Source organism: Cebus imitator, unplaced genomic scaffold (assembly GCF_001604975.1).
Source record: "Cebus imitator isolate Cc_AM_T3 unplaced genomic scaffold, Cebus_imitator-1.0 Scaffold181, whole genome shotgun sequence".
Lineage (NCBI taxonomy): Eukaryota > Metazoa > Chordata > Mammalia > Primates > Cebidae > Cebus > Cebus imitator.
In genome coordinates this window covers 3,021,595-3,033,661 of record NW_016107496.1, presented here as the reverse complement: position 1 = coordinate 3,033,661, position 12,067 = coordinate 3,021,595, and the positions used below count along the sequence as shown (strand labels likewise).

Sequence of the window (12,067 nt, the reverse complement as noted above, 5' to 3'; positions counted from 1 at the left end):
TCAGCCTCCCGAGTAGCTGGGATTACAGGCACCCACCATCACACTCAGCTAATTTTTTGTGTTTTTAGTAGAGATAGGGTTTCACCACATTGGCCAAGCTGGTCTCTAACTCCTGACATAGGTGATCCACCTGCCTCAGCCTCCCAAAGTGCTGGGATTACAGGCATGAGCCACCATGCCTGGCAGGGACTGGCTTTTTTATTTCCAGTCCTATTGAGGTGGAGTTTGAGCACAATGACCGTGGAGGCTTTTTAGCTGGATGGCTGCTTCTTGGAGAGGCTGAGCTGTGGGCTGTCTCTACTGCGGTCTCTCACCCAGTATTTGAGGAATGTGGGTGACCAACAGGTGTGTTTGAGGCCAGGCCTAGGGAGAATGGGGGAGGGTCAGCAGTTAGAGCTGGAAGAACTTCAAAATAGCTCCTTACCCCTGGAGAGGTGGGTTCAGGCCCCTTTACTTCAAGTCTTGCTTGTCTTGGGGACAAAGGTGATAAGGGTCTTGAGAGTGCATGAGCCTTTTGTCAGATGTCCTCATCTCTCACTACTGCTTCAGTCTTGACCAATGAGCTAGCTAAGCAGGGATGGTTTCCATCTTACACACTCATCCCTGCTCCCTCCCTCTGGCCTAGAGCCACATACTCCAAGTCTGGATGAGGATGGGATCAATTTAGAAGAGATCCGGGAGTTTGCTAAGAACTTTAAGATACGGCGGCTTTCCCTGGGCCTTACACAGACCCAGGTGGGTCAGGCTCTGACTGCAACGGAAGGTCCAGCCTACAGCCAGTCAGCCATCTGCCGGTGAGTAAGACGGCCCTAGACAGGATTAGGACCTGCTCAGCTGCCTGGTGCCACTGGGCACTCATGGGAACCTGGGCACCTGCCCCTTTTCCATATGACCCCTTGTTCCAGTCTTCTTCCAGATAGGAAGACTGCCTTCAGGGTAGATACGAACACCTGGGGTAAAGACTGACCCTGTCCTTCTGAGGCTCTCTGAAGTTTATCCTCCAATCCTGGGCATTAAAATGGTCTTCTTTTGGGAACCCAAGACCCTAATCCACTGAGGAATTCTAGCAGGAAAGGAGTACAGCCTGTAAAATTAGTCACAGAAGTGGGAACTTCAATTCTATCCTGGCCCATAACTGTAACCCACCACACCTCATCATGCTCCCATCCCCCTTCTTACAAGGCTTGACTATAAAATAACACAGCTGAGTTTTCTGTAAGCCACTTATAAACTGGTTTTGGCACCAGGAGGGGTAGAGGCCAAAAGGTTTCATCTGCCTGCCAGCTCCATAGGTCAGACTAGAGTGAGCATTAGAATTCTGTGGAGAATCCTGTTGCCACATCCAGGCTCAGCCAGAAAGAGTGGCCTGTCTTGTTAGTGATGCTGCTATAGGAGTGCGACTGGAGGCCTCCCAAGGCGGCTCTTCAAAGGACTTCATTCATTTAGGTGAACATTCTAGAATGGTTGTTCATAAAGCATTTGGACTATTATTATTGTACTACTGACTGAGCTGAGGTCATGGGAATGGTCTCCCTGTTAGGACTGGGGGCATCAGAGGGTCTGAGGTTTCCGGGCTTGGCCAAGCTAGAGGGGCCCTGGTGGAGGTGGTAAGGGGAGCACTGGGTATGGTCTCACCAGCCCCAAGTGGAGCGGCCCCTGGAGGATGGAGCCTACACCTCGGTGTGGGGTGTGCCAGAGAGACCGAGAAGCTCTCACTGCCTGCCTCTTCCTGGGTGTGGGTTGCCCACAGGTTTGAGAAGCTGGACATCACACCCAAGAGTGCCCAGAAGCTGAAGCCAGTGCTGGAAAAGTGGCTAAATGAAGCGGAACTGCGGAACCAGGAAGGCCAGCAGAACCTGATGGAGTTTGTAGGAGGCGAGCCCTCTAAGAAACGCAAACGCCGCACCTCCTTCACTCCCCAGGCCATAGAGGCTCTCAATGCCTATTTTGAGAAGAACCCGCTGCCCACAGGCCAGGAGATCACTGAAATTGCTAAGGAGCTCAACTATGACCGTGAGGTCGTGCGTGTCTGGTTCTGCAATCGGCGCCAGACGCTGAAGAACACTAGCAAGCTGAATGTCTTTCAGATCCCTTAGGCCCAGCCCCCGGCCCTGTGTTCTAGCACTTTGTCTGTTTTCCTTGGCATCCGGCTGCTGCCACTGCCATGACAGCACCTGTCATTTTGCCACGTGCAGCTGTGCTCGCCCCAGGTCATGAGACTCCACTGTGTGCATGTGCGTGAATGTCCCTCTTCTCTCCCACGTATTTCACATCATGGAGAGGCCACGTATCCCACATCACGGGGCCACACAAGAGCTCCAGGTTCTGGACTGGTTGCTCCAAAGAAGAGGATTTATGATGTCACTTAGAGAAGCACTTTGCTAGCATGGTTTCTGAAGGGTGAATTCTGGTGGGGAACCAGAAACTCACTGTCTTTGGGGCAGGGCTATAGCAGCTCCTACGGACCACTGGCCATTAGCTCGGCTTTTGATGGTGTTCTCTTTCTACCTTCTCTTCTCCTTTGCTCTTCTGTGTTAGTGTGGCAGGTATGACAACTCATCCAGTGGACCCACAGCCTCACACTGCCCTTCCCCACACATTTTGCCTGCAGGCCCACAGAAAGGACCTAGGAGATAAAATTCAGAAAAGTGTGATGTGCTGCTCAGAAGGTCAGACTCAAGGTCTGCCTTGATCTCAAGGTCAGAAGGTTCCCAAACCCCTGGGGCCAGAACATGGGCTCTTCTCTCCCACCTCTCCCTGGTTCCTTTGCAGAGAAATTTGCACTAAAACAGAACGTTTTCTTTTGCAATCCATGTTGGAAGGAAGCAACAGTGAACTGTACCTGTCCTGGAGTTGTCCTGGGGCTGCAGCAGGTTGGGAATTTAGAAAATAAGGCCATTCTTTCAGATTTTAATCTAATCTCTGTTGATGGCCATCCCTCCCACAAAAAAGATCTTGGGTTAAGAAAACTTGCAGCCTGGAAAATCCCACTGCCCAAGCAAACAGGCAACTCTGGAGAAAAATAAGGAAAGGAATGCTGACTTTCTCTAACTTTCTCTTGTCCCCACACCCATTCCCAACCCAATGCTGGGGCCTTCTGAAAAGGAGCAAATTAAACAGTAAACCAGACAGCAAGGCCCTGGGGGAAAGAACAGCATCCCTGAATAAATGATGGAGTCCAGGAAGGTCTCTTGTGGAAGTTGACTTGACTCTAATTTTCTTTGTAACTTTAAGCCTTGGATACTGGAGGAGAAATCTCATTTTGTCAAGTCTCAAACCATGTCTATGTCAAGTCTCAGCAATCCCCTCAGTGTCCTCTGAACACCAAGAACACCCCTAGATCAGGTTGGGTTATGCCTCTAAACAGGATGGCTGTGGTACCTTGGGGGCTGGCTCTTATCCGAGCTGCTAAGTGAGTTTCCAGCCTCATTGTGGCTGGACAGCCCCTAAAATTCAGTATGTAACTCCAGAAAGTCAGGAGAGAATTAAGATTTGCTTAGATGAGCACAGGCTGGCTTTGTAGACCATCTGTAAAGGGCCCCATGTCATGGGGGTCAACCACGCCTCTCTTCAGTACTCTTATCCTTACAGAGGCTGTTTTTTGTTTTGTTTTGTTTTGGTTTTTTTAAAGATGGGGTTTTACCATGATGGCCAGACTGTTCTTGAACTCTTGACCTCAGGTGATCCACCCACCTCGGCCTCCCAAAGTGCTAGGATTACAGGCGTGAGCCACCACGCCCAGCACAGAGGCTGGTTTCTAACAGCTGCTTCCACTGCCCCCCCCATGATAGACCCTGAGGAAGCCACTGACAGGTGGAGGCGCATCACCACCTCTGTCAGTCACTGGTGCTCAGCCACCTCCTAGCCTAGCTTCCTCTGGTGTGCTGTTTCCTTTCCTACTTACTGTTGGTCCCTCCCAGCCCCTGCAATGCCAACGTGGCCACACTCTTAGTGTGTTGAATTAGCACACGCGAGGGTGCCCGCACGTGCACACACACACACACACACACACACACGCCCTGCTGCATTTGGAAAAACCATGCCTGCCAGATTGTAGCAGAGGTGAGGAAGCAAGTGGGCAGCTTGCCTGACCCAGCTTCCCAGGAGAGCATGTCTCAACAGAGAGGCTCCACACTCTAGTTCAGGGTTATCGACCTGCCTCAATGAGATAACAAAGTCATTTGGGAGGGGTGTTGTAAACTAGTTTTCAGTGAGAATAGTTAAGTTCCAGAGCTTATAAAGGATTCAGTGACTTACACTTCAAAAAATTAGGCCAGGCACGGTGGCTTATGCCTGTAATTCCAACACTTTGGGAGACTGAGCCAGGCAGATCATTTGAGGTCAGTTCAAGACCAGCCTGACCAACATGGTGAAATCCTGTCTCTACTAAAAATACAAAAATTAGCCAGGTGTGGTGGCACATGCCTGTAATCCCAGGTACTTGGGAGGTTGAGGCAGAAGAATTGCTTGAACCTGGGAGGTGGAGGTTACAATGAGCTGAGACTGCACTACTGCACTCCAGCCTGGGTGACAAAGCAAGACTGTTTCGGGAAAAAAAAAAAAAAACTCAGAGAGATGCAGGTTTTCATGCTCAGATGCTTGCATTCAGGTATGCTTTCTTTTTTGAGAGCGACAAATGGGTCACAGCTGGTACCCTGGGAATAGCACATAATCCAGGGTATGTCTGTGGTGGTGGACATGCAGGAGGACGCCATCTGTCCTGTGTTATGATGGGAAAACAATCATGAACCACTGGTCTAAATTAGGGCTGGCCATGCTTTCTCAGCCCCTCCCTCATTTAAATCTGTCTTCCCAAGGCTGAGCTAGAATGAAACCATTTCTCCTCTGTAGGAATGATGGGTTGGTCATTCAGAGGAACAATAGCAGGGCTGGGAGGTTTGCGGCTGAATTCCCCAGGCATGGGAGTGCAGGGTTTCCCTGATGTGTACCCAAAGCAGAGCTTGCTGGCCTATGACCTCTGCCCTTGCTCCCCCAGTGTAAGACTCCCCAGGAGGCAGCTCGGGCCTGAACCTCTCACCCAGGAATTGGGTTTATTTTATTTTTTTTTGTTAGCATCGGGTTCTGAAGGGAGTTGGTAAACATTTTGTTTTGGAAGGATCTTCTGGACTTAAGCCAGAACTTAGTGTCTCCCTTATTATGGAAAGAGGAGAATGGACAGAAATGGTTTAACTGTGTGGGGTTTTGTTTGTTTTGTTTTAAATGGAAGAAAGACCAAAACTTTCCTGGTGAATCAGCTGGGGCCTTTGACCCTGCACTAACCATGGCATTTTATCCAGGTGAAGTCCAGGGAAAGAATTCAGCCAAATGGACTAAGGAACACATGAGTTTGGAATGCGAGACCGTGACGTTTTTGTGTTCTTGGAAATCCAGTTCCCTCCCCATGCCCAGATTTCCTTCCTGCCTCATGGACCAGGCTCTGACACTGAGGTTCTCACTGCTCCCAGCACAGGCAAAGCCTCCTGAGGGCTGGAGGGGTGGCAAGGGGAGAGGAGAATGGGAAAGAAGCACTTGATGTAGTTGTGTGGANTATTTTTTCTTTTGTCTGGTCCACTTGTTTCCTGTTCACTTGTCAGGGTAGAGATAGAAGGGAACCAGTGTCAGAGGCCAGGGAAGTGACAGCCTTTGCTGTCAGCTTGCAGCCTGGAAAATCCCATTGCAAGAAAGCAGGGGTCAGTGCTCTGGATTCCCACCTCAGAAGTCCCTGCTTGAGCCTTCCTGCCACCATGACCTTCCCTACAGGGCACACAGTCCACAGACCAATGGGGTGTGTCCTTTCTCCTTTTAGATCACCTTTCTTTTCTTTTTCTTTTTTTTTAAGATGGGGTTTCACCACAATGTTGGCCAGGCTGGTCCCGAACTCCTAATCTCAAGTGATCCGCCCACCTCAGCCTCCCAAAGTGCTGGGATTACAGGCATGAGCCACCACGCCCGGCTTTAGATCACCTTTCTTATACCTAGGACCCCAGAATTCTCTGCCAAGCCCACTTCCTGGATCCCTGCTTTCTGGGTTCCAAGAGTTGTGCTGTTGGTGTGCACACTTGTAGGTCTAAGACGTGGTTATCTTAGTCTGCTCTGGTTGCTACAACAAAGTACCTTAGATTCAGTGACTTACAACAGAAATTTCTTGTTCATGGTTTTGAAGACTGGGAAGTCCAAGATCAAGGTCGATGTCTGATGAAAGCCCTCTTCCTCATAGACAGGTGTCTTTTCACTGTAAACTCACATGGTGGAAGGGCAAGCAAGCTCCCTTGGCCTCTTTTATAAGGAAGCTAATCCCACTAATCCTACTCAACTAATCGCCTTCCAAAAGGCCCCACCTTAATACAGTCGGCCCTCCATATTCCTGGGGTCTGCGTCCTCAGATGGAAAACACAGTATTCAAAAATAGCAACAGGCTGGGCATGGTGGCTCATGCCTGTAATTCCAGAACTTTTGGAGGCCAAGGCAGCCAGATTGCCTGAGCTCTGGAATTTGAGACCAGTTTGGGCAACGTGGTAAAACCCTGTCTCTACTAAAAATACAAAAATTAACTAGGTGTGTTGGTACATTCCTGTAATCCCAGCTATTCGGGAGGCTGAGGCACAAGAACTGCTTTAACCTGGGAGATGGAGGTTATAGTGAGCCAAGATCACACTACTACACTCCAGCCTGGGGAACAGAGTGAAACATTGTCTCCAAACAAACAACAAAACAAAAACAACACGACCCCCAATACAACAATAAAAAACAATACAAACAAGGGCAATATAGTATAACTATTTACATAGCATTTACATTGTGTTAGATATAAGTAATGTAGAGATAAATTTATGCAAGAGGATGTGCATAGGAGATTATGTGTAAATACTACACTGTTTTTGGTGGGTTTTGTTTTGTTTTTTATTTTTGTTTTGTTTTGTTTTTTGAGACGAAGTCTCTCACCAGGTTGGAGTGCGGTGGTGCAGTCTTGGCTCACTGCAACCTCTGCCTCCCAGGTTCAAGTGATTCTCCTGCCTCAGCCTCCGGAGTAGCTGGGATTACAGGCACCTGCCACCATGCCCAGCTAATTTTTTTTTCTTTTTTATTTTTAGCAGAGACGGGGTTTCACCATGTTGTCCAGGCTGGTCTCAAACTCCTGACCGCACCTGGCCTTATTTTGTGTTTTTGAGACAGAGTCTCACTTGTTGGCCCAGGCTGGAGTGCAGTGCCATGATCACAGCTCACTCAATTTCCCTGGCTCAAGTGATCCTCCCACATCAATCTCCCGAAAGGCTGGAAATACAGGCATGTGCCACCACACCTAGCTAATTTTTTTATTTTTATTTTTAGAGATGGTTGTCCCACTATGTTGCCCAGGCTGGAGTACACCATTTTATATGAGAGACTTAAGCACCTGTGGATTTTGGTATCCTCAGGCATCCTGAAACTAATCCCTAACAGATACAAAAGGACAACTATACTATCACATTGGGAATTAAGTTTCATTATAGGAATTTTTGGGAAACAAACATTCAGCCCATAGTGGCCAAAGGACAGCTGTTTGTCAGACAGTTGGGTGACAGAGCTTGGATATGTAGACTGGGGTGTCTACACATGTACGTGAGGCTCTTTGCAGTGCGAGATGGGGAGAGGGAAGAGAAGGCAGACAATGGGCTGAGGGCCAGGACTGGGGCACATTGTAGCTTGGGACTTCAAGGAGTTCTAAATCCAAACCTGGCCTCATCACTATGAAGGTATATATATATATATATACTTACCAGGATAGGATGCAAGAACATTCATAGTTTGATCTATACTTTATAGCTAGGTGACTAGGCTGGGTGTGGTGGCTTATGCCTGTAATCCCAGCACTTTGGGAGGCTGAGGAGGGTGGATCAAGAGGTCAGGAGTTAGAGACCAGCCTGACCAACATGGAGAAATCCTGTCTCTACTAAAAATACAAAAAAATAAAAAATAAAAATAGCTGGGCATGGTTGTGCATGCCTTTAATTCCAGCTACTTGGGAGGCTGAGGCAGGAGAATTGTTTGAACCTGGGAGGCGGAGGTTGTGGTGAGCCAAGATTGCGCCACTGCACTCCAGCCTGGGCAACAAAAGCAAAACTTTGTCTTAAAAAAAAAAAAAAGTGACTATACGGTAAGCAAGACTTTTTGTATTATTCCCCAGGGCTGTCACCCAAGCTTAGAGCTGAGAGCACACCTGTCATAAGGGTCTCTCTTGGCTTGTCTACCTCCTAAGAGCAGAGTTCATGACATCTCCCTCTCAGGTCCTCCTCCCCTGACACCCAGCTGGTATCAATGAGGTCTGGGCTACCTAATCTAAACTGGTGAGAGCAGCCAGGCACTGTGGCTCAAGCCTGTAATCCCAGCACTTAAAGAGGCTAAGGAGGGTGAATCACCTGAGGTCAGGAGTTTGAGACCAGCCTGGCCAACATGGCAAAACCCTGTCTCTACTAAAATTACAAAATTGGTCAGGTGTTGGGGACACATGCCTGTAATCTCAGCTACTGGGGAGGCTGAGACATGAGAATCACTTGAGCCTGGGAGGCAGAGGCTGCAGTGAGCCGAGATGAAGCCACTGCACTCAAGCCCAGATGACAGAGTGAGACTCTGTCTCAAAAAAAAATAAACAAACAAGTAAATACAAATAAAATAAACTGGTGAGAGCAAGACATTACCTTTGATTCTACCCAACCAACATTCCTGAGCCAGGCGCTATGCTGGATTCTGGACCATGCCCCACTTCTCCACCCTCACCCAGGGAGATAATGAATGTCTAAGCCTCTGAAGCAAAGCTTAGGGATCAGAGGAGTTTTACGGTACTCTGAAATAACAGAGCAAAAATTCAAACAGACACCAGCAATTACCTTTTGCATAGATCTTACAACCCTGATATTAGCTATCCACACTGGGCTGTAACTTCTCATACACAGGCTAGGGGCATACAGTAGGTGCTTGATAAATGGCAGATGATTGACTGAATACATTTCATACCCTCTCCTTCATGGAAATAATGACAGCTGAGTCCCTGACTTCAGGTACCTGGGAGAAACCAGGAAATATGAGATTCAGCTTAGCTATGCCAGGTTTGGTGTGTGAAATGTGAGAGTGAATAGAATCTGGGCAGCAGCTGGCTGTGACCTGAGAGAGAGAGCTCCAAGCAGCTCCCACCAGGAGAGTCAGTTGGAGCTGCTGGCTCTGGCTCAGACCAGTTGAAGGTGGCTCTTGGCAGTTGGCCCAGGAAAGCTTTAGAGGATGAAGGGACTACAGTCTTTATTCCCAGGCCTGGGAATTCTATTGTGTTGTGGATGGCTCTGAAGCAGGAGCTGCTGTTTTATGGATGTGGGCTGGTTTCCGGACTAGAGGGGAGAGAGAAGAAGAACGTGAGGTGGAACTGTGTGCCTGTCAAACTTCTGATTTCCTTTCCTATCAACTGCAATGTTCTTCAGAGAAGCCACACTAGGCCTCACATGTGGACAGCAGGAAGATGTGAAGAGATAACATGAGATGGTCAGTCTCTAAAAAAGCCTGCTTCTACATGTCCACTGACGCACTAGGGAAACCAATGACTGACTTGAGTATTTGAGTGAAAAGGGAAGGCTGGGGGATGAATGGGTACTGACCCAAGGCACGCAAGCCTTCAAGCCTCTGAGAGAATTGATTTGTCTCTTAAGAGACAGGCAAGACAGCGGCTAGGGTACCTTCCTTGTTCATAATAACATTAGCTAACCTTTACTGATCACTAGTGCTAGGCACTCTTGTAAGCACTTAACATGCACCATCTCAGTTAATTCTCACAATAATTCTATAAAGTAAGAAATATTATTATATCCACTTTGCAGATAGGGAATTGAGGTAGACATATCATGAGGAATCTACTCAGGGCTGCTTTGTGAACAGGAGAACAAGGATTTGAACCCAGGTAGGCTGTCTGTAAAGCTTTTGAGCTTAACTTTACCCCATATAGGCTCTGAGAGGTGGGTGGGATCTTGGGGTGGCTGTGTGTTCTGATCTCCACCTACCAGGGTAAACCCTGCTGTGTCCCATCTAGATGGTGTCCAGTTTTAGGATCCAATCTAGGGAAATGGATGCTCCATGATAAACTTTAACTTCAACAGTCCAGAACATTGAATTTGGAGCTCTGTGCCACAGGTACTCTGGTTTATTACGTGTAATAGAAGCTAGGATTTTCATCGTGGGATGAATTTATGGGTATAAAAATTTGATCTATTGATAGGTGTTGCTTTATTCCTTCCTTCCTTCTTTCTTTCCTTCCTTCCTTCCTTCCATCCTTCCTGACTTCCACTCTCTTTCTCTCTTTCACTCTTTTTTTCTTGTTTTTTTTTTGAGATAGAGTCTCACTCTTGTTGCCCAGGCTGGAGTGCAGTGGAGCAATCTCGGCTCACTGCAACCTCTGCCTCCCGAGTTCAAGCAATTCTCCTGCCTCTGCCTCCCGAGCAGCTGGGATTACAGGCATGAGCCACCATGCCTGGCTAATTTTGTATTTTTAGTAGAGATGAGGTTTCTTCATGTTGGTCAGGCTGGTCTCGAACTCCTAATCTCAGATGATCCACCTGTCTCAGCCTCCCAAAGTGCTGGGATTACAGGCATGAGCGACTGCACCCGGCCCTGGAATTTCATTCTTGTTGCTGAGGTTGGAGTGCAATGGCACAATCTCAGCTCACTGCAACCTCCACCTCCTGGGTTCAAGCGATTCCCCTGCCTCAGCCTCCCAAGTAGCTGGGATTACAGGTGCATGATACCAGGCCTGGCTAATTTTTGTATTTTTAGTAGAGATGGGGTTTCACCATGTTGGCCCAACTGGTCTCAAACTTCTGACCTCAGATGGTCCACCCACCTCAGCCTCCCAAAGTGCTGGGATTACAAGCGTGAGCCACTGTGCCAGGCCCGGTGTTGCTGGATTTCTAAGCGAACATCTAGTCGTCTTTTCTTGGAAGCAGAGCCTTCAGGGCTGCTCCTGGAATCTCTGTTTCTCCTCCTGGCACTCCAATTTCACTCTTAGTTACTTTGGGGTGGGGAGAGGATGGGAAAAGTCCACTTTCCTAGTCACAGAATTCCAGCAGTAAACAATGTGTAAAGTTTTCTTTCCCGAGGGGGACATTGGGCTCAATGGCATAATTCTCCAGGCTGACCTTCACTTCACTTGGGAGGGGCTGAGGCTTAGAAGTCTCCTCTCATTTCACCTCAGTGTATTGTAGAATTAATAAATCACAAGGAGGACCTCTGTGAAGTGTTTATTTTGGTTCAGAATTTAAACTTAGTCTCAAACATTTCCAAGAAGTACATGTCTGTCTTTTTCTAAATATTTTCCAGGTCACGGGGCTCCCTGATATTCCTGGATGTGGCACAGTCATTTCTTCCAAACATCTAATATGATTACTCCTTGTTTTTTTATTTTTTATTGTTGTTTTTCTTTTCTTTTTTTTTTTGCCATACATCTGCCTTTATTATTAGCAGCAGGTGGGACACTTCCAGCAATAGTAAAAAAAGTAATTTACAAAAGCAGAGATTCAGTGAAGCTGGTTGTTACCCTTGGGCGCTCACACATAGATGCCGACCCAGAGCAGCAGGAAGAGGACTCCAAAGCCCATGAAGAGTAAAGCCACCAAGGAGATGAGGAGCTCTTTATAGATATCATGAGTGTACTTGGTAGAGGTGACCTCATAAACGAAGACCCAGGCAGTGAAGAACATGCCGATGGCCAAAAGCACCATGGTCAGATGGGGGAAGACAGCTGGGTTCACTGGGCTGGGGTATCTGACTCGAGCTCCATTTTGCCCAGCTCAGGCTAAGCCGCTGCTCCGCCACCGGTATTGTTGTTTTTCTTAATTATTAGTTACTCCTTGGTTTTTAAAGTCCATTCCCTTTGAGCTATTCTGTGGATGAGAAAACATGCATCATCCAATATTCCTTCACGGGCACAATTTTCTGAAAATTCAATGTTCTCACTTCCACAAGTTTCAAAACTCTTCTCTGAAAGGAAGAGTAGGTAAGAAGCAGATCTTTTTAAAGCTTATATATATACATATATTTAAATATATATATATAT

The 12,067-nt window shown here is 47.6% G+C and overlaps 1 protein-coding gene across 1 annotated transcript in view; it reads left to right on the top strand.

Annotated features, from left to right (window-relative positions):
* POU6F1 (POU class 6 homeobox 1) overlaps window positions 1–5,563 on the top strand; it is a 33,742-nt gene extending 28,179 nt beyond the window's left edge. The window contains exons 9-10 of the mRNA XM_037744661.1: window positions 568–794; window positions 1,751–5,563. Coding sequence (XP_037600589.1) covers window positions 568–794; window positions 1,751–2,096 — 573 coding nt within the window. The 3' untranslated portion in view covers window positions 2,097–5,563. The remainder of the gene's footprint in view (window positions 1–567; window positions 795–1,750) is intronic.
* The last annotated feature ends 6,504 nt before the right edge of the window (window positions 5,564–12,067 follow it).